The sequence below is a fragment of the Phytophthora infestans genome, genomic scaffold (genome assembly GCF_000142945.1).
Source record: "Phytophthora infestans T30-4 supercont1.5 genomic scaffold, whole genome shotgun sequence".
Classification (NCBI taxonomy): domain Eukaryota; phylum Oomycota; class Peronosporomycetes; order Peronosporales; family Peronosporaceae; genus Phytophthora; species Phytophthora infestans.
In genome coordinates this window covers 3,736,116-3,758,254 of record NW_003303754.1, presented here as the reverse complement: position 1 = coordinate 3,758,254, position 22,139 = coordinate 3,736,116, and the positions used below count along the sequence as shown (strand labels likewise).

The following is a 22,139-nucleotide window of genomic DNA, read 5'->3' as shown; positions in this document are numbered from 1 at the left end:
CATGTAAAGCACGGAGCGCTCTGGATTTTTATCAATTACTTTTCGAAAAATTGAAACTTATCATTTTAAAAAAGCAAAAGGATAAATAAGGCAATGTGGAGGGCAGTCGAAGTCGTAGCGCTTAAACAAAATAAGTTTATTATGGGGCAAAAATGATGTCACTAATCCAACAAGTCCTTGAGCAAATAGCTTTTGTCGGTGCTCGTCATAATTTATTGCTAATTTTCGCGTTTTTCAAGAAATATATTAATTAGCTTAAATATTGCTTTAAATTGTCCCTACAATGATAAAATCGTATATTGCTCTTGCTCTATTGGCCAAAATTACTTGTTAATTCTCTTCGAGCTCAGTAAACGTTGCGGCTTATAAAATTTAGGGAATGCCTTGCGTATCCGGGTTATCAAAGTAAAAAGGAGGAGTATTATTTGTAGATGATTTAGGGCTCCGATCACTCTGGATAAATCCAGACAAATTTTATTGTTATCCACAGCTCATTAATAAGGTATTTGCCTTTTATGCGACCTATTTTAGTACTAGTACTGTAGTCTCCCATACCAAAATTTATCGGACCCTCGGACCCATCGGACCTGTACCTCAAAGCTGGTACAAAATGCAAAAACAAATACCGTACGAACACTTTTGAATGTACATTTTACTGACAGCTGCGGTACTGCATGGGGGTAGGGGAGACAACCCGAGATGGGGATCGGCTGCAGTGAGAATTTCAACCATGTTTATAGGCGCAAGGAAATGGCCTGGTCCGCCGAATGGGCTGAGAAAAGCTAAAAAAACAAAAACATGCATTTTGCGACCAGGAGCCATGTGCTCTTAGCCAGGTAAATTCAGCAATGAGCCCCCGATTTTCGTGGCGGGGTCCACTATTAAGAGCACCAGCGACAGCCAGTTACAGATGTACGCACTTATTGGTCGATTTTTCACCAATCCTATCCTGCCACCTCAGTATGTTTAGACTCGCACCCAACCTGTGGCTCACAGCCTAGAAGAGCTCAAAACACACAAAACGGGTCCCGACAATGAGGCCTCTACGCTCAGTCTTAATTTTTTTCGCCCAACTACGCAGACCTCCAACTCGACCGCTCAAGCCCCACAGCTCATGCTCTCGCTCCTCAGCCCCCCCCCTCCTCCACAGCCCCCCCCCCCCGGACCTCATCTCACCTCACCCAAAATCACCCCCTCCCCCAACGACGACGTAACTCAGTGGAAGAGCTCAGGGCTCCGCCCTGGGGACCCTGGGTCCAAACCAGCCGTCGCCATCTTTTTGATTGTGAGGGGGAAGCTCCCCAGGGGCCAGGGGCTAAAGGACTGGGGCTCTACCTGCTTCGATATCTGAACTTAGTAAGATGTGGTTACGCTGTGTGCGTTATGCGAAACGTGTATGATGAATTCGCTAGCTAAGTGTTCCTGTTGCTAATCCTTAACTTCTAAAACGTCTTGGGTGTAGCCAGGAGCGGGATCGCGAATGGCTGCAGACTGGAGGAGGTTTTGGGGGCGCTTGATTCTGTCGTTTAGGTCTCCCTTGCTGTGAAGAGCCTGCAAGTGCTTAAGGACGGCGCTCGACCCACGCGAGCTGATCTTCTTCTCGTCACTTAGGAAGGTAAGTACGGCTTCCTCTGCTTTCTTTCCCACCTCAAGAACACAGTCACGATAGTCGTCAGCATCTTGGTCAAGAACAAAGCCGTCTTCAAGAAAAATCTTCATGAAGGCTACCAGCAACTTCGCTCTTGATCGCTTTTGTTTTGGCGCCAGAGCGTACCAGCGTGGATCTTGAGCGTACCACGCAAACCAGGTAGCATGAAGGTGAGTTGGAGATCCCCGGCGCTGCTTCTTGTTTAGCGTGCTAACGTCATCTGTGCCTTCCTCTGGACAGCTTCGTTTTCTTGGTGTAGGCTCGCTGTTTTGCTTAGCTTCGAGTGCATCTATGCGAGCGTCCTGTCGCTTGATGTGCTCCATAAAGTGCTTAATCACAGCCGCATGGTGGTCGATGGTCTTCTGTTTCTCGCTTGATTCTCTTGGCTGTTCGTCGTCGTTGTGGATTGCTGCATTACCTGTCTTGGTGTCTTCGCAGGTAGCGGATGGGGTTGCCAGGTGCGAGGACCAAGCGAGCAGCTCGGCTGGTGAGCATCCAGCGTAATCAACAGCCGCTTCGATGCGCGTCACAGCTGGACTTGTGGGGTTCAGGTCTTTGAGTAGCGGGAAGTGACGGAAGACGCGTGCGGTGAGGACATCCATCACCTTCTTGTTGATGTTTAGGCTGTCGGTCTTGAGCTCGAAGCAGGTAGCAAACAGGACACGCTGCACCCGATCCATCGCTTGACGCGTCTGCGTGTCAAAGCTAGTCAAGTCTTGCAGCGGCACCGCGGTTCTGGGTTTGTATCCGCTGAGTACTTTCGCTATCTTATGGTCTTCTTTGCTTGTATTGAAAATGTAATTGAACCCTTTGTTCGTTGTGCTTAGATTCCAGGAGCCTCTGTCAAAGATCCAGCGTGCAGTCATCTCGTCGCAGCCGTTTGCGTGCTGAGCGCCTCCTCTTCGAAACGAGTGGGATGTCAAGGCGACATCCACACCAGCAGCAGACGCTGCACGGTCTAGCACCCGGTTAACGTGCGCGTATACTGTAGGGGCTGTGGCAACGCGCGGCGGAGCTGCTGGAGCGGCAAGACCAGTTGTGACTTGCGGAGCGTTGAGCAGCTCGATCAGCGGGACGTCGGGAGAAAGCGTGGAGCCTGCGAAGCCTGCTTGTTCTGGGAGGTTGCTGACGAGGGCTGGTCCTGGGGCGGCTTGGAGGATCAAGGCGAGCGCAATGGAGAGCAAGGGGCACGTAGCCAATTCCGTATCAGGAAAGAGCGACAGCCCCTGCTCCTCAGACGTCTTCACGCGAACCAAGCGCAGGAAGAAGACGTCGCCTGCGTCCACTGACATGTTGTGTTTGCGGACCATGGCTAGGTCAGACGCGCGACCGAACAAGTACCAGAGAAGACATAGTAAAGTTGCATCTTGATAGTCACTTTCTGAGCTAGCATAAGTGTACAAATACAACATCATTCTTTTCAAATCATCTTTCGTACAAGGTGGTGCTTTCGCTACGAGCCCACCACCATCTCGCTTCAGACAGAAGCTGTCTAGTGTCTTTCCCATTTTCAGCAACCGGGCTTCCAATGAAGCTCGGTGCTTAGGGAACTGGTCGAGCAGCCAAAGCTTTGCTTGCCGATAGTACTGCATGGCAGTGTTGCGAGCTATTGGTTTACCTTTCTTTCCTTCCTTGAATGCAAGATACATACCAAATTTATCCATCACACACACGAACATTTTTCCGCTCTCGTCACTATCAATGCACTTCCTTATGTATTCCTGTTCAACTTCCTCTTCTTTGAGAGATTTGACGAACGCACCGATGGCTGTTGCCTTAGCCCGCAAGGTGTTACCAGGCTGTAGTTCGTCTAAGCCCATGTCACTGATTCACTGGTCCGATAAAAGCAAAATATGCAAGTGATATGTCAATGACTTAGAGTTTGGATACGCATACACATATTTTGCGGATCGATCGGACGTGATACGTCCGATCGGCTGGCGTAGAGGACTCGCCTACCCCTATTTAATTTGATTGGTTAAATAGCATTATCATCTTGAAAGCTATTGGTTAGTACCACAGCAAAATTATATCATTGGCTGTAAGATACCAATACAAAATATAAGTGAGGTCCGATAAAACTTCATATTCTAGCGTAAAGCTGCCGACTGCGGCCGACACCGGCCGACGCTTCGGTGATTGGTAAAAAAAAAAACTGGTCACAAAGCAACGTTAGGTTTTATTCTTAGTGAGGTTCTTTTAATTGACTGGATGTGCACCAAAGCACTTGTTGTCATTTCAGATTTTTCAGCAGCAACGGACAAGCTCACGGTACGTAACTGCCTACACTACCAAACACCCCCGAAGCTCTGATGGTTGAGCCCGACCGAAAGGCCGGTGGAGTTGGTTCGAATCCAGCCGGTGGTATCTTGATTACTTATTATGTATGATACAAGGCGTCTGAAAACTCAGCTAAGCATATTGTAGTGCAGTGTTCTATACACTGCCCATAAGTATGCTGTACGAGCTATCTAGTGCTAACGTATGTAATATAATTTGTTTTCGCCAACATGAGTGTCTATTTGTCGTTTAGGTTGCTGAGGAAGTATTGTCTTCGATAGCCTCATCGTCAATGAAGGTACTGCGCACTAGATGACGGCGGTCACGGTTAAATTGCGTAATCAGCTCCTTTGAGATGTTCTCGCGAGGCTCCAGGGTTGGCTCCCAGTCTACCAGGTAGTGTGCCTTGTTGCCCATGACCACGCACTGCAAGAGACGTCGCACTCCGTATGTCCCGCGCACTTGACCCACAGCTCCATCAGTTGGAGGAATGAGCCATTCTTGAATGTCGTCCAGCTCAACCAGCCCACGCTTCTTCTTGTTGATCTTGGCCTTGCACTTGTCCGTCAATCTGACAAAAAATGCGCGGAGAGCTTCCGGTACACGGTCTCGAGTACCGATTGTCTGGATCATCGAGTTGCGTAAGGCACGGATGGACGCGTCCATAATGCGTAGCTTGGCAGCTTTTGCAAACCTAATGCAAAGCGTCTTGAAGTCACGATAAGTGATGATGGTCTCAATAGACAACATGCTAAATTTCACAGTATGGCGGCGAAATCCAAAGTGTTTTGTTTTTAATACTTTGTTTGTGAAATTGTATTGGTTTGATTGTTACTGAATAACTGGACAGGGGAGCTGCCAAATAAGTGGCCTGTTACTGAATAACTGGCCATGTCAATTACAGAATAAGTGGCCCGTTACCAAATAAGTGGCCTGTTACAGAATAACTGGCCACGTCTGTTTACAGAATAAGTGGTCCGTTACCAAATAAGTGGCCTTAATCCAAACAATGGTTACACTCACCTACCTACAACACGTTCGTTTTGCATTTACAGCACCTCAAAAGATGTATTTGTGAACTTAACACTACCAAACGCTGCTGAGCGGACTAGTTGTTCGTACCGGTGAAGTTGCTCAGCGTTTGATGCATTTTAATGCGGAACTTGTCCGATCTTCCAGTAATCATTCTAGACTTCAGTTTTTTTATCTCGCTTTGGATCGATTTGTTCTTGTTTTGCGTGATATACAAAGCGATCTTCTCCATGTAATACAACATGTAGACCCCACAATCAGAGTTGTTTTTTTAGCTGCGGGTGAGTCTCACAGACGGATGTCGTTGCAGAACCATCAGAGGCGACCCCACAGACTTCAGCCAAAAATTGCGTTGCAATACTGAATACGTGGCTCGACACATGAATTCCCACGCAAGAGTCAACGTGAAACATGCGTCTTGATGGCTTGGCGGGCTCTTCAACAACAAGCAAGATCCAATGGTTATCGCCCCAAACCGGAATTAGAACTGCAAAATACAGATCCTAGTCAATCTTGTCAACGAGCTTCTTGACATCCAAGAAACTGCTTTCACCACCGCTCTTGGCCTGTTTGATTTGACTGAAAAGCGATGCCCCAAGAAGTTTCACAGATCCTCCAGTTAATTTTATGCGCTTGTAAATGGCATAGTCGATTACCACATCAGCAAGCCAGCCAAACGGTTTGAGCGTCATGATATCATCTTTGAAAACTTTCACAGAGCGTTCTTCTCCCAACATCGATGTGTCAAGGTTGCGAACTGTAAAAGAAAACACCGCTCTACTGCGTTTTGCGAGTAGATCACGCTGGCGCCGAGAAGCTATCGGCTTAGAACCAGTGACAGTTTTTGTGTGCTGATTTTGCCTCGCATAATCAACTTTCAATTCTTCATCATGATCATCTGCAAATGGCCCGTCGTCATCTGATTCATCTGGCTCCGGATCGTCGTTATAGTCGTCGTCAGCTTCGTCGTCTTCTTCCTCGGCTTCGTCGTATTCGTCGTCATCAGATGTCGGGTCTTCTTCGTGATCGTGTCCTGTTTTGCAATCACCTCTTTCACCATCCAGATTGACTGTACCTTCGCCATTATCATTCACAGGAGGTGTACCGGTGGCGGTGTCACCAACATCGTTACCTGCAGAGTCTTGGGGGGGGGTGGCAGCGTCGCCTCGAAAACTTCTATCGGTACACTAACGAGTGACTGTTTCGTACGTGCTCGTTGTGCGATTGAGCTGCTCGGCTTGGTAGTTTTGGATTTGGCCGTAGCGAGAGGGAATGGCATATCGCTGTTCTGGTCAGAGATGTTTAGCGGAAGTCGTCCTTCGTCGCGGGTAGCACCCGAGCTAACTAGCTCGTTGCTTTCATCAGGTACGCAGGGCTGTATTCCCCGCGACGTTAGCTCGTCGCTGGTATCTGTATGTGGCTTGAAGAGCTCCGTAGCCCGGCTCCCACAGGTAGTCTTCTGTTCAGAAGGGGCCGCTGGCGACGATTTGTAGCGCTTGATGAACCTCGTCACATACACCTTTTGAGCACCTAGATCCTTTAACAGGAACTCAGGGATGGTGCTACAGTACGTAAAAACATCGTGGTACGTTGCTTTGCCGTCTTCTCTCAGACAAGTATCGTAGTACTCCAACACCCTTGTTTCAAAAGCAGGAGGTTTCCGTTTTCTTCCTCCTCCTACCGCTCTCTTCCTCGCTCCATCACCGAGTGTTGAATCATTTCTCACGCGCGAGGTATCCGGATACTCCTTCTTCCACCTGCTGAGAGCACCTCGGCTAACACTCAACTCGCGAGCGGCTCGTGTTGGTCCCCATTCCGGATTAGCCTCCCATACAATAAGCTTCTCAAGCTTCTGCATAAGCGTCAGCGAAGTGCACCGACGCGCTGTAGCTCCCTCAGTTACACCTTGAGCTGCTGCAGTTTCCATTATGACGCAATTTTCGGACCTGTTCCCCTCACCGCAGAAATCGTAGAGTGACTTGTGGGAGGTACCTTTTTGTCGGGCTTATACAGACTGTTCGTTTTGTGACAGACCATTTAATTGGTAGCAATCGTGGCCAATTATTCTGTAACAGGCCAATTATTTGGTAAAGGGCCACTTATTCTGTAATAGACGTGGCCACTTATTCAGTAACAGGCCTTATATTTAATAACAGACCACTTATTTGGTAACAGGCCACTTATTTGGTAACGGACCACTTATTCTGTAACAGACGTGGCCAGTTATTCTGTAACAGGCCACTTATTTGGTAACGGACCACTTATTCTGTAATAGGTTGTCTACGTACGTACAAACAAGTCTTGCGTTTCACGCGGAGCTGGATCGATAATTGCCTCGATTGCAACACGAACTCGAAACTCTTTTATCAGGGCATCCAACTTACCTTCATGGTAGTATTTTCGCAATTACTTCAGGACGGAAGATCCACTTTTGCGCTTAGCCCCGTACGCTACGAAAAACTTAAACATGTTCTCTTCCGACTGTTGCCCAACTTCCAGGACATGGTCACAATAAGTAGGTGACGATGGGTCCAGCTTGAAGCCATTTGGCAGGAAGAGCTTCATGTAGTTCACAATTTGCTTGTACGCTGATTTCTTTTGCCGGTTTTCGCAGACATCCCAGAACCGCGGCGTCTTGGCATACCACTCAAACCAGATTGCTGCCGGCCGTTTAGAAGTCGACTTAGAGCCACAGCCCTTGAGTTTTGCTGAGGTCACAGTGTGGCGTGAGGTATTTCCCGCCACTTCTCCCGCTGTCTCGGGCTCAGGTATGGGCATTGACACGGATATCACTCCATCCCTCTGAGCTTGTTGTTTCTCCAGCTCCGTCACCCGTTTAGCCAACGCTTAATTCATCGCTACCAACTCGCTAATGACGCAATTTTGATGGTTAATCAGCGTATCTTCGCGCGAAAATTTATTGCCGCTATTTCCTTCTGGGCCGTCGCTTTTCTTCATCGCTTTACGCTGAAGCTCAGAGCTCCATGCCAACACTTGTGCCTTCTCAATTCCAAGTTTCACGAGAATTATGCGCATTCTAGACACGTATGGACACATCGGGTACCGTTCTAGAACCTCAGGAAAATGCTGGATCAAAGATGCCGTGAGTACTTCGCATACACGATCACTTAGCCGTTTACTGGGATCTTCAGTGCAAATACTCGTCTGGAAGAGGAGGTTGGCAATACAACGGGCTTGTTCCCGTGTTGTGGAATCCAACCATGTTAACGTTGGCACCTGGGGCTTGGCACTTGCGTCCCATCCGCTCAGAACTCTCGCAACCTTCTGATCCTCACTTGTAGTATTGAACACATACGCAAATGCCTTGTTTGTAGACGTCACGTTCCATGAACCACGGTCGAAAATCCACTGGGCGCTTAGACTAGCATCCTTGTTCGCATGCTGGGCACCACCGCGGCGGAAAGAATGCGAGGTCAAGTTGGGGGTAGGCCTTGCTCTTGCTTGTGCTTCGCTCGCGGATTTGACAATGCGATTGACATACGCGTGTATCTTCATACTTTCATCATTGGTTTTGCGCTTCTTCGTGCGTGGCTTGCAGGAAGTCTCAGAAGCCGTTTCTGTGTCGTCTCCGTCACAGACTGCTAGTGCTTCTGCTAAAGAGATATCTGTAGGGGTTACGATTTTCTCTTCGTCTCCGGTAGCAAGTTGAGGATGATCCAGTAAACGTGAGCTTGGTGTATCTTGCATTACCAGGGCCATGGCGATCGCATGTAGTGGGCAGGTGACGAAACTCACTTAATCAGGGAAGATCGATATACCTTGCTCTTCCGATGTCTTGACGCGTAACAGCCTCACAAAGACGACTCCATCAGCGCTTACGGTGAGGTTGCTCTTTGCGACGAAGCCTAAGTCTGAAGCGCGGCCGAACGCATACCACATCAAGGCAAGGAGCGCAGCGTCCTGGTAGTCCTTAGAGCTCGCAGCATCAAAATACAAACCGTCCATCAGAATACGTAGATCTTCCTTCGTGCACGCCGGCGCTCGCTTCGTAGTACCACCTTCGAGGCGCTTCAGGCAGTGCCGTTCAAGAGTCTGGGCCATCTTGAGAAGCTTCTTTTCGATTGAGGCTCTATTTTCCGGGTAGTTGTCGAGTAACCAGTTTTTGACGTGCCGGTAGTAGCTCATGACTGAGTTGCGAGCTAGCGCCTTCCCTCCTCGCCCTTCTGCACTTGTAAGATAAATTGCGAAGCGATCCATCAGCTTGACAAACTTTGCCCCAGTCATATCACCTAGAAGAGTGGCTGCGATATACTGCATATTGACGCCTTCGGCCACAAGGAAGCGAGCGAACGCATTGATAGCTGTCTGCTGTGCACGCTGGGAGTTGGCCGGTGCAAGGTCTTGCAGACTCATACTGTTTTGATGTGTTTTTGTCGGTCAGAGGGGGAATATCCAAATGATGTTAAAACGCTTGATGGTTTGTATACATTAACGCATATTTAGTACCCTTGCCGACATTATATGTCGGCATAACGTCGGCAGCTTTTTCACCTAGCCCTAATAACTCGGATTTGATAAAATAGCTGCATCCACGACTTGATTGGCTATTTATCAAATATCAGCTCGATATGACCATACTGAAACTAAGTAAGAAATAGACTGTCGGCAGCTTGATGATATTCATCCATATCGAGAACCTTTCTCTCATCCCAATTTCATTTTGACTGGTGGCCCAATATTTGGTCCTCTTCGCGCCATTTCTTCTCCTCGAAACTCTCCTTCCATGCCAGTTCCTCTATCATCTCAATAGCCAGCGCCATCGTCGGTCGATCCCTCGGGTCGTGCGCCACAAAGCGCTTCACAACGTTCCATTCATCATCACGCAAGCCATCAGGTCGTGGATAGCACTCGAGCTCCTCCAATTGGTTCTTGATCGACTCTTCACAGTCCGTTCCGTACGGAATAATACCCGTGCGCGCTTCAATAATACACAAGCCGAACGCGTAGACATCTCCAGGTTTTGATGGGTCCTCTCCTTTCCCGAGATTGTACTCGGGTCCCTTCCAGCGATCGACGCTCCCCACCGCAGCGTTGATCAACTCAAAGTGACAAATCTTGGGGGTGCCGCTCTCATCTACCAGAATGTGCGAGCACTTGAGACTCCCGTGGGTTCCTCCGCGTTGATGGATGTGGCTCAATCCGTGTCCAACCTGGAGAAACATCCGCCACAGCTTCCTCTGGTTACACCCCCGCTCACTAGCAAAAAAGCGGATAAAGTTACCGTGCGCAGCGGCGTCTTCCCACACAACACAAGGCTGCGACAGTAGCATGGATTCCCCCACTATCTTGGCCACATTGGGGTGTTCAAACCCGTGCCAGATCTCGGTAGCAGCCCAAAAGAGCTGCCTCGCATAGCGATTATCGGCCGACAGATACTGCGCAATCAGGCGAGTTTCTTGGTCGTACACGCCTTGCCTGACTGTGCAGCTCGTGTCTTCAATCTCGCCGCGCTCTTCCTTCACGTCCAAGTCCACTGGCGGGATGAAGAACGGCGAGATCTTGGGCACGCTGGAGCATTTAAGAATCCTGATCATTGTGGCGTACACAAGCTTCGCTTGTTGCTGTTGTTCGAGTTCATTTTTGTGAAATTCGTGCTCAAACTTCATAATTCCCAAAATTTCGGCAATTTGCGGGTTAGAGAGTTGAGCGACAATCGGCTTGGGGTCGCCCACTCGCCCTCGAAACAGTGCGTACATGCGCTCGCATTGGACCTCCCACTGCCTCCTCCACTTTGTCATCTCTGCGTTTTTCCTCAGACCCAAGAGGCCGAACAACGGATCGATCTCTTGGTGTATTTCCTGAAGCTTCTCGAGCGTCGACCTCTTTGTAGCGAACCGGATTAATACGTTGAGGGAGTTGTGCGTGGTCACCGCCGCGTGGAATCTCGCAACCAATCGCCGCTGCAGCGCCAAGATGGCCACAACGAGGAAGAGATTGCTCTTTCCACAGCCCTCGAGGGCCCGACGTACGTGTCGCAGTCGCTCGTAGACATTCGAAAACAGCTCGTGGAATTCGTCTTTAGTATCTTGGCACTGCTGCTGCAGAACGTCCGAGGACGTTGCGTCGTGTGCCGCTAGGAAGGACGACACGAGCGTCGCGATGTGGAACATTGCAGGTATGTAGGCTCCAGGTCGCTAGCTCCCGCAGGACGGGGTCGACTAGAAGACGAGCGTCTTGCAGTCGACTAATTTACGAGTGACTGTCGTCAAGTGTACCCAATGCGTCGGTGATGTCGGATGTACAAGTTGTGGTTGGTTGGCATTAGCATCAACCGGTAGATGGGTTCAACTGGATACCGTCTAAGTACACTGTAACTTAAGTCGCTGTTATCGATTCAGTGCAGTGAACTCAAGTGCTCGAACGTCCGTCAATGAGAATTAGCAAACAGTGCGAAGTACAAATGCTTAATGAGCATACATGAATTTATCCGAGGGCGAGACATTCTAAGATTATGAATCTAACCCAAAACAAGTGTAGATTCTTTACCCACGAGCGCAGAATTACTCCTGAACATTTTTTCCTGGAACTCTAGCTAGTCAAGTAAGTGAATACTGTATACCCTTAGCTGCTAGAGATCAGGTAAAAATATTATTTCTGTCGGGAGGTATTCCAAGACAAGCTCACTGTTGCTTTGTCTCTGTCAAAGTATGCATCTCCGACGTGATATGCTATATCACAGCGACAACATGCCATATGAAAGACTTAAGTGTTATCATCCTTAATGTTGTATTATCTTATAAAGTTAACATATAATACATGTAACGAAAGGATCTGAATCATTGATCACCTCACTTCTCCTTTATCAAGTCCTTCACAGGTTAATATACAAGCTTAAATTGTGATTTCAAGAAGCACCCACTGTGTGCTTCCTGAAATAGATACGATTCATGTAGTTGTACCCAAAAACCGGGTTTTCTCCTGAAACTGAAATTAGCTAGATATTATGTTAGTGACAAAACATGGTAAATGTAACTTGTGGGTCAAGGGTAACATAGTTTCGGTCGAAAGAAGTAATCTATTCCTCAATGTCGTCCGAAGCTCGTCCAAGCATTGATTGCAAACAAGGTGAATGCAGTTTGTGGGATATCCTGACAACGTTGAGTACATCATGAAAATAGACACAAGCAAACATAATATGAGCTCCACACAATGTCCAATATTCAAGACAAGATGCTAACCACTGAACCTGGAGATTATTTTAAGAGATGTTTAAAAAACATCGCGAAGATGACACAAGCAAACAATAAGTGCGCACGCAATGTTAAAGCTGCAAGATAATACGCTATGACAATTGTCAAGAAGATGTGTCCAGTTAGATTTAACACATGTGAATTTCCACACCCTAATATTCGCTTAACATATACTTCGAAGTATTGCATAAAAAAGTAAAGTATTAGCGCGAGTCCTGTGCTCAGTTGCAGACTCAAAAACGCTCTGAGTTTTATAGCTAGAGCTTTGCAGAAATTGTGTACCGAGATCACAACAACTTTAGCGCACGTTAATCAGTAAGATCCAGAGTTTCCCCATGCTAGGAGCGACATAAGCTTACTCTGATGGTAATTGCAGATTTCATTGCTGCGAGCAGTAGACCAGGTGAGTGGAGGTGCACGACGAAAAGGCGGTTCAGACGATATGGTTTCGCAGCATTGCCACGCCGTTTGAGGTTGGATGCAGATCAATACACACATACCCTTTAGCTTTCGAGACTGTGCTAGGCGCGTACGTGGGAAAACGCATACATTTATTTGCTTTACTACAAGCGCACATTACAGTAGCCACCACCGCAGCTTTGGTGGCGCTAGTTGTACTGAAATATCAAGTGTCTGTCTAGTTTTTTTTCTTCTTCTTTTGAGACGAATCAAGGGATTTGCAGGGGTTTAGGCGAGCCCGACGACGAAGACTTGGTTATTGGCGTCACCTGACTACGCGGTCGTTGGCGACTGAGCCAACGTAGTCTCCGACTGGGTCTGTGGAGCTTCCGTTTTGGTGGACGGAGATTCGGTTGAGTTTGTCACCGTCGACGAATTCGCACTCGACTGCGCCGGTGTAGACGCTCCGCCACTACCAGAAAGAGGCACACAATTGACTATACATAATGATAGGCATTAGAAGCTAGCGTAACAATCGACAAGAAACACACTGTACGCCTGTCATCGTGCGTTTTGGAAACCAAGCCAGTAAATACTGAAAATGCAGCTGGCATTACACGATGAATAGTCCACCGGCATCACAGACATTTCGCCCGAATCGTTCGGGCCACCAGGATAATCTGACTCGCAGTCATCGCTGTGAAGGACCATCTTATCGTCGATGTACAGCTCGCAGGGGCCCTACAAGTCACTCGTTAGCAGGTTGTAAGGAATGAGATCCGTTATTAATATCAAAGTACCGTGTGCGTAAAACCTCCGCCGTCGTTACCGAGCCATTTCGCCTTTCCGTCCGTCGGAATTGGTTGGGGCTCCACCTCCGTAGTCGTGAAGCCACACTTCTTGTCAGGTCCAACCATTTCTAGCAAGACATCCTTCACGCTCACGCCCTTCTCCTTGGCCATTGTTTTAAACTTTCCCACTTGGTCCCCTCCAGAGCCGATATCCCAGAAGTTCTCGATCTGAGCAACCCAATTGACGGTGGACTCGCCATCCTTGAAAGTCGGGTTGGGCTGGTTGAGATGGCCGTGAGCATAAATACGCAATGCAAACGCGAGTAGTGTTGCAGCAGAAGCGAAAGCGGCACCGGTAAGCATCGTTAAACTCAGGAAGTGAGGATCGAGATGCAATTTCGAAAGTGGCGGGCAGGAAAGACAGCGTTTTGTTAGCCCCCAAGTTTTTTAACTGTAAGCGGAGAAGACCATCTGATTATTATTAAGCTGCGTTTGTGGACATGTGTACTTTCAAGCCATGTTTTAACAAATCTTTGGAGGAAAATAGATGAAGTCTCAATCCCACAATCCCAACGTTGAGCTACAGTATAAAACACATTTTCTTTGGAGGTCTAGAATGTGCCAATGCATCCACTAAGTTTTGTAAGTAAGAAAGAAAACATTACGGTACTCTACGTCTGGAAGTTTCCCAGGTGTATTTCATTTTTTTCCAGACGTAATGCGTTCGTACAACCACTTACTGTAGAAAAAGCCGTTACTGTAACGTTATTGTATCTTCTGAAATAGCTTACCCTAGTTCAAAACTGATTATTTATACATGTACCCCTGCTGATCAGTGAACTGGGCAAGGTGTATGGAACTTTCTTTTTCGTCCAAGACACTCCGTATTAGCTAGCATTAGTTAATAGCATGCTAATGCTACTGAAAAATGATTGTTCTGGGAAGTAATGCACGGCAGGAGATTTAGTAAACTACTGCCTCTTTTGGTACCTCAATCGGACAGTTTGGGTATTAATAACTTCACCTTTAGAATGTCATCGCGGAGATGGTACCTCAAATAATCGTTCCAGATCATGGCTCCCAGGGATTACATGTACTGTGGGTTAAGCTTAATGATACCCAAATAACAGAATTCTGAGGCATTTTTGTGTGCAAATGTATTAATAGCTATCGTAGTACGAAGTGACGGAGATAATACTAAGTAGTGAACATTGAATTTTGATCTTTTTGCGGTTTAGCCAGTTAACTATTACACCCTTGGTCGCGTGCAACAGCAACCTTGCAAACTAGCACTGATTAGCGGATACATGCAGCGGATGCTATCAGGGGCTATAACCGTATGATGTTAGACGAATCTATTTCAATTTACGTTAACACGTCATGGACAACCCCCTGCGCTTGCGTACTGTTGGTATTATTAAAGTAATACTAGCTCTCATAATTAGGTTTTCTTATCAATAAGAATTATTTAAATGCCAAAGTTGAATAGGCACCATCAGTATTAGAATTATACTACGAAGTATGTGTATTAATATTAGGTGATCGCTTTGGGCAAAACGAGATTAAATTGCTAGCAACATTTACGATACACCATTGCCAAACAGCTTGAGAATCTCTCCGTTCAAAATGAGAAAAGCTCAGTTCAAAACGAGAGAACCCGCAATCGTTTATGGAATTATCCTCACATTACCTTCAGTAATTAATTCTGTTTGCGCCGCCGTACCCTGTCAACTCTAAGGTGCTTCAAATATCACCCCCAAACGATTAGAGTCTAATCTAATTTAGACGGGGCATTTCGTCCGTCTCTTAGATTTTCTTGTTTTGATCTGAGCATTTCTTGTTTTAACCCGATGATTTCTCGATCTGGAAATGGTGTACAGTAAATCGAGCTCACAAACCCACGAGCTTCGATGATTCATGTGTTTATCCACAGCTTCAATGCGTTCGTGACAATCAGTGGCTCTTGTCTAATAAAGGCTTACAACGCCTACTTCGTCCCTGTACCATCCATCGAAACCGAGCGGATGTACTGCTGATCGTCGGCGGAGCAAGTGCGGTGGGACGGTGGTCGTTGACAAGATAAAAGTCGTTCGTCTTTATTCAGAAATTGCAAGCGACTTTGCTTAATGTGCTCCGCAAAACCAGACAGCCGTCTCCCCACAAGGTAGCGAAGTACGAAAAAGTAGACGAACCCCAACACGACTCCATCCGCGCTTTCGATGACGACCTGCAATCGCCCTATTAATTACATGGCTGACCAGCGAAAAGCAAGATGAACCCTGCCATTTCTTGGAAAGGCGAACCTCCACGTGGAATAAATTCTAATAGAGGGCTCTGATGGTGTTTTGTTGTCGGATCTGGGTTGCCACTATTTTGTGTACAGTACCTCGAAAATCCATTTAGTAGAACATGAAACCTTTTTAAAGTAAGAAGGGCGAAAAAAAGCGTCCAAAAGGAGAAAACTGGAAAGGCAAGTATCTGCGGAAGCGGTACTTGCGTTCGATAATAAGTAACATCAGCTACTGTAGATTCCTACCTTAAACTTGATTATATGGCGCTGTCGACGGTGGTGAGAGCACGGTTTCCTGCATTTTGACAAAGGTGTAGGTAACCCATCACCCTGCCCTTTGGTATTTGAAGCAGCCGCAGATACGGTAGAGCTCCCTCGGGGTTGAGGGCCATACGCGAATGCCTCTCACCTTCTCGGCAATGGCCTTGAGCCTCAAGGCCTCAAGTTGAGGCTCTTCGGTTATCTCCGCCGTACGGTAGCTTATACTGTACATGTAGACTATATAAAAGTTGCTTAACGATGATGAGCTGAGAAACAATCGACGGTGGATAGCCTAAAAACAAACCTTGATTGCGTGCGATTGTGTTGAATTATTTCTACATGTACCGGTATTTACTGTTTACATGTATTATACTCCCTCCGCTTCAGATTACTTGAACAAGTTATAGTTTTCCGCTGACAAAACTTTGGTCGAGACCACATACAAAACGCACATAGAAATAACCAGCGGGTAATTTTAGATGTTCTTATTTCGCAGTTAGATAATAAAACCTTGCTGAAAAACAACAGGAAAAACCTTGACTGGATCATCACTCATGTGATTTGATGGACAAATAGGATGCTGAGGATTCTAATACCGGTATTCCACCAATCAAATCAAAAATTCCAGTACCGGTAATTTGAAACTTGATGTAATCAAATTAATCTGAAATACAGGTAATTGAAATGCGCCAAGAAACATGAACAGGTACACTATTAATATCGATCAAATTAACTCCTTTAAGCCCGCTAAACTAGCAAACCCAAGCCGTTTGTGAATAAACTGCACTGAGTTCTTAAACAGTAGAAAATTTCTTGCGAAGACGACGAACAGGGGCGTTGCATTTTGTGTCCTGAGTCTCTGACGAGGGAGCCTCTGTCGTCTGCGTATTAGTCGTTGGGGGCTCCTCCGAAGGCTTTTCGGCCGCAGGGGCTGGTGTAGTTTCCGAAGTAGGAGCCTCGGGGGTCTTTTCCTTATTTGACGATCCCTCTTTTGACTGCGTTTCGGGGAAGGCGCCTCCGGAGCTTGCTCCCGATTCGTAGACCCGTCAGTCGACGTAGAGGGCACCGCGGGGGTCTTCACTTCGGCTGCTGACCCAGGTGTCGACCCCTGAGTTTGCGTCACTGAGCCACTTCCTTGTAGAGGAGCGCAGTTGACGTACGCTTGCCACTGCTCGTTTTAGAAATCCCAGCCAGTAGATTGTTAGAGTACATTTGCCGTTGCACGAAGAGAAGTCGACGGGCATCTCCGACATTTTGTTCGAGCCATTGGGACCACCAGGGAATTCCTCCTCGCAGTCGTCACCATGAAGCACCATTTTGTCGTCAATGTAGAGTTCGCACGGACCAGTGTGGGTGAACCCTCCGCCACCGTTGCCCCACCATTTCACTTTTCCGTCGGAGGGGATCGGCTGAGGGTCCACGTCTGCTCGCGTGTAGCCGCACTTCTTGTCCTTGACCATGTCCAAGACAACATCCTTCACGCTCATACCCTTCTCCTTGGCCATAATTTTGTAAACTTGCCGACTTGGTCGCCGCCTGATCCAATATCCCAGAAATTGTCGATCATCGTAACCCACTCGACTGTTGGCGCTCCATCTTGGAAGGTTGCCTGAGGTACCTTGAGATTGCCGTGGGCGTCGGCGTTCAGCGCAAAAGCGAGTAGGGTGATAACAGATAGAGCCAGCATTGTCGATAGACTTATGGGCACCAGACAGGAAATTAGACAATGAAATAGGGATGATGTCCACGCGGAATTATCCGGATAGTTTCGATCCCGTCAAACAGCACAACACAATGTGTGTACTGTAGAGGCGCAATCTGCATCTGTTCATCAGGAATGCTCAGCGATGTGGTTTTGGGGCAAAAACTGACCTGAACTGTGTCAAACAAGTGTAAACGTGTACAACAAAGTACAATTACCAGAACATGTACCTACACTGTACTATGTACAGTACCGCACCCCGTTTTCGCGCCCTCAGACCTTTAATAAATTTCGTTATGTAATGATCCTGAATCTAAATAAACAATGATTTGTACGTTAAAAAATAATTGAATTGCAAATCCTTTATGGTCCACCCCCGTGAAAACGGGGTGCAGCACTGTACATACGACACAGTCAAGGCCCGATAAAACTACGGTTATTACATGCGATCATAAGAAGTTTCATACTCCGAGTAAATATAAATACTAGACTGTTACTGTAGCTACTGTGCGTATTGGATGTGTTGAGCAGTGCACCGCTCATGCTCGGTTCGGGCCATTGGACCGGTTCAGTAGTGAACCGTCCTGTGATTGGTCCATATAGCACAACACCTACATGGTTGGTAGCGACAGTTGGTATGAGCAGGTAGTGCACAAAGGACAGGAAAGACAAGTAGAATAACGATAACATCAATCTTATTCACTTCGGTGTTTACCAGCAAACCAACAGGTTAACAGCCGCAACAAGAACTCTACCAGGCACGCCCCATCACCTTCATTCTACCGTGACGTCCAAGCGAGCCGAAGTCCTCCTGGGTAGTGGAAACTACTTCCACTGGGAGTTTAATATGCGCATGACGTTGGCGCGCAAGGGGTTGCTGGTGCACGTCCAAGTCGTCAAGAAGGAAGCGGAGGTGACTGAAGCGTGGCTCATCAACGACGCTAAGGCACTAGGAATCATCGCCCAAGGCGTCGAGCTACAACACCAGACGAAGATACGGTCTGCGATGACTGCTATGCACGCTTGGAACACTCTGCGTGAGTTCTACTACCGTACCACTCTGCACAACCGCGTCGAAATGACACGCCGTCTCCATGAGCTCAAGATGGAGAACGGTTCGACCATGTCCAAGCATTTGGACGCTTTCGATGAACTTGTTGTTGGTCTCCAGACACTAGGAGAGCCGGTCGACGACTCAAGACAGCTAGTTGTACTGCTGAGCAGCCTTCCGACGGAGTATGAGCTGATTGCGTCTATTACGGAGAACGCTAAGGATATCACGCTCATTGAGGTCAAGGAGAAGTTGTTGAAGGAGCACGAGCGGTTGCAAAAGAAAGAGACGACGGAGAAAGCGTTTCCTGTGAGCGGTAGCGGTGGACGGTTCAAGGGCGGCCGAAGTAACGGTCGAAAGGAGAGCACTCCAAGGAAGAACGGTGGTAGCTTCAAGGGCAAGTGTTTCAAGTGTAATCGAGTTGGTCACATGAGGCGGGACTGTCCGGGAGGGAGCAACGGTGCTGAGGATGACGCGGTATTTGCTGTGGGCGAAGAACGGTTCGCTGGATGGCTAATCGATAGCGGTGCGACCTCACACATGACACCGTACCGTGAAGATCTGTTCGACTATGAGGGAATGGTCTCGGACATCGAGGTAACAATTGCAGATGGGAAGAAGTTGCAGGTCGCAGGCAGAGGAACGGTCAAGTTGACCGGTATGGATAGCAAGCGCATCAAGATGGTGGAAGTTCTGTACATCCCAGGGACTCGACAGACGGTTGCTGTCGGTTGGGAAGCTTGCGGAGCGCGGTTTTAGTGTGGCGGCTCCAGCGTTTCTCGTGTGTCATCTGGGGCAAGAACAGTGCTGTGGCACTGGGCAAGAAGGTTGGCAAGGCGTACGTGCTTGACTGTGAACAAGAAGAAGCACGGTTCGTGGAATACGCCGGGGCTGGCAACCAGTGGGAGCTTTGGCACGCTCGTATGGGGCATCCCAGCGAGAACGGTATGGCCAAGACTCAGTCTGCCACGAACAGTATGCCAGTCGTTAACCGTGGCATCAAGCCTTTATGCGGTGGATGCATGAAGGGGGAGCAGACTGTGACACCGCTCCCGGCGCGGTCAACAAGCAAGACCTCACGTGTGCTGGAGTTAGTCCACACGGATGTAATGGGGCCTATGCCAGCGGTCTCCAAAGGTGGAGCACGGTATGTGCTGACATTTGTGGATGATTTCTCACGGCTCGTGGTGGTGTACTTCATGAAGAGCAAAAGCGAAGTCACCACTAAGCTGGCCGAGCTCAAAGCGTTCTATGAGAATCAATGGGGGGAACGGATCAAGTGTCTTCGCTCTGACAACGGAACGGAGTATGTGAACAAGAAGGTCACGCAGCTATGTGCTCGAAACGGTATCATGCATCAGCGTACTGTGCCATACAGCCCTCAGCAGAACGGTGTGGCTGAACGGATGAACCGTACAATCGTGGAAAAGGCACGAAGCATGCTGCACTACAAGGGTATGTCGACGACATGGTGGGCAGAGGCTGTGAGTACCGCAGCGTACCTGATTAACCGTTCGGTGAGCACGGAGCGATCAAACATGACGCCGTACGAGGTGGGCTTCAAGGAGAAGCCACGAATGGAACACTTGCGTGTGTTCGGGTCTCATGGGTACTCTCACATCGACAACGCAAAGAGCGCAAAACTTGATCCGAAGAGTTTCAAGTGTGTGTTCCTCGGATACGCAGAAAACACAAAGGGGTATCGTGTCTACGACTTGGAAGCGTCCAAGGTCAAGGTGGCACGATCAGTCAAGCTTGACGAACGTGAAGTAAACGATATATACGATACACCGTGCTCGGGACAAGGAACGGTCATTCACGTGACCAAGGACACTGATGTAGCAGTGATCCCAAATCCGGTTAAGGATCCAGTGGATGAACCTATGGAAGATGTCGAAGAACCCGTTCAAGATATCGAGATGGACAACGTGGAACCAGATCAGGATATCAGTGTACAACAATCACTGCCACTAGAAGATGAGACTTCCACTGGGCTGGAACTGGCAGAGTACCATGATTCGCAGCCGTTCCACGAGGATGCTTAGTATACCGTCCGGAAGTAGAACGCTCAAGGCGCTCTCGAGAGCCAGTGTTTCTTTTGGAGGACGGTCTGGGGCGTGACGACGAACGGAAGTCGGAAGGAAGTGACGGTCCGCCAGCACCTAAGCGTCCAAGAATCGACGAAGGTGGCCTACTTGCAGAAGCAGTGCTGGCGTATGCGGCAAGGATCAACGGTGTACCTGACACGCCGAACTCGGACGCTGAAGCAGTTGCAAGCAATGAAGCAGCGGAGTGGCGGAAGGCGATGGAGGCAGAACTTCTATCGCACAAGAAGAACAGTACTTGGACACTTGTACCGCGGAAAACGGTCCGTCCCATTGGGTGTCGCTGGGTGTTTACCAAGAAGCGTGATGAGAACGGTCGAGTGATTCGTTACAAGGCACGGTTGGTGGCTAAGGGGTTTAAGCAGAAGTACGGAGTTGACTTTTCGAGACGTACTCCCCTGTGGCGAACATGAACTCAATCCGTGTAGTCTTGGCTGTGTGTGTTGCGGACGCATACGAGATGGAACAGTTGGATGCAGACACAGCGTTCCTGAACAATGAGCTGAAGGACCGTGTCTACATGGAGGTACCGTTCGGCATCAAGAACGCCCAAGATCACGTCTGTTTGCTAAACAAGGCAATCTATGGGCTGAAGCAGGCTGCGAGCGCCTGGAACAAAACCATTTACAGAGTCTTCATGAAGAACGGTTTCAAGAGCTGCGGTGCAGATCAGTGTGTGTACGTGAAGCATTCCAAGAACGGTTACATCTATGTTTGTCTCTATGTGGACGACATGATCATCGCTGCCAAGACCCGCGATGAGATCTGTGAAGTCAAAGAGGCCCTCAAGAACGCTTTCAAGATGAAAGAGCTTGGCGACGCGAAGTTTATCTTGGGGATGGAGATTGACCACGACAAGAGCGCTGGATCACTGATGATCAAGCAGACGCGGTACATCGACGACGTAACGGAACGGTTCGGGCAGCAAAACGCTAAGGGTATCGACAACCCTTGTGCGTCCAATCTCAAGTTGTCGAAGGAGCAGTCACCAGGAACGAAGACGGAGTGTACGGAGATGCAGGCAAGACCGTACCGTTCCCTAATCGGATGTCTGATATACATTACGACGTGTACTAGGCCGGATATTGCCTACGTGGTGACGCAGCTGTCGCGATTCCTCGAGAACCCTGGTCTACCGCACTGGCGAGCTGCGATTCGTGTGCTTCGGTACTTGAAGACGACACGCACACTTAAGATCGTGTACAACGGAGGATCGGGCGAGGTCACGGCTGAGGCTTTCACGGACGCTGACTGGGGGAGCAATATCGACGATAGGCGTTCCGTGTCAGGTGTGGTGGTGATAATCGGGAACGGCCCAGTGGTTTTCAAGTCGAAGTTCAGAGAACGGTAGCGCTGAGTTCTGCAGAAG

At 48.3% G+C, this 22,139-nt stretch overlaps 4 protein-coding genes and 1 non-coding gene across 5 annotated transcripts; 1 reads left to right on the top strand and 4 right to left on the bottom strand.

The window, feature by feature from the left end:
- Positions 1-1,204: 1,204 nt before the first annotated feature.
- Positions 1,205-1,274, top strand: PITG_25913. Its single transcript has one exon. It is a non-coding gene; the product is annotated as a tRNA-Gly (tRNA).
- A 2,903-nt stretch (positions 1,275-4,177) lies between these two features.
- PITG_04407 (uncharacterized protein) lies at positions 4,178-4,678 on the bottom strand (the record flags this gene model as incomplete). Its single annotated transcript, XM_002905990.1, has 1 exon — positions 4,178-4,678. The coding sequence occupies one exon, from the start codon at positions 4,676-4,678 to the stop codon at positions 4,178-4,180; it is 501 nt and encodes a 166-aa protein (XP_002906036.1).
- Positions 4,679-9,553: 4,875 nt separating this feature from the next.
- On the bottom strand, positions 9,554-11,159 carry PITG_04405 (uncharacterized protein; the record flags this gene model as incomplete). The annotated part of the gene is made up of 1 exon (XM_002905989.1): positions 9,554-11,159. The coding sequence occupies one exon, from the start codon at positions 11,089-11,091 to the stop codon at positions 9,637-9,639; it is 1,455 nt and encodes a 484-aa protein (XP_002906035.1).
- Positions 11,160-12,903: 1,744 nt separating this feature from the next.
- On the bottom strand, positions 12,904-13,724 carry PITG_04404 (uncharacterized protein; the record flags this gene model as incomplete). The annotated part of the gene is made up of 3 exons (XM_002905988.1): positions 12,904-13,067; positions 13,188-13,311; positions 13,371-13,724. The coding sequence occupies 3 exons, from the start codon at positions 13,722-13,724 to the stop codon at positions 12,904-12,906; spliced, it is 642 nt and encodes a 213-aa protein (XP_002906034.1).
- Positions 13,725-15,348: 1,624 nt separating this feature from the next.
- On the bottom strand, positions 15,349-16,144 carry PITG_04403 (uncharacterized protein; the record flags this gene model as incomplete). The annotated part of the gene is made up of 2 exons (XM_002905987.1): positions 15,349-15,588; positions 16,061-16,144. 2 exons carry the CDS (start codon positions 16,142-16,144, stop codon positions 15,349-15,351), a joined length of 324 nt encoding a protein of 107 aa, XP_002906033.1.
- Positions 16,145-22,139: the final 5,995 nt, after the last annotated feature.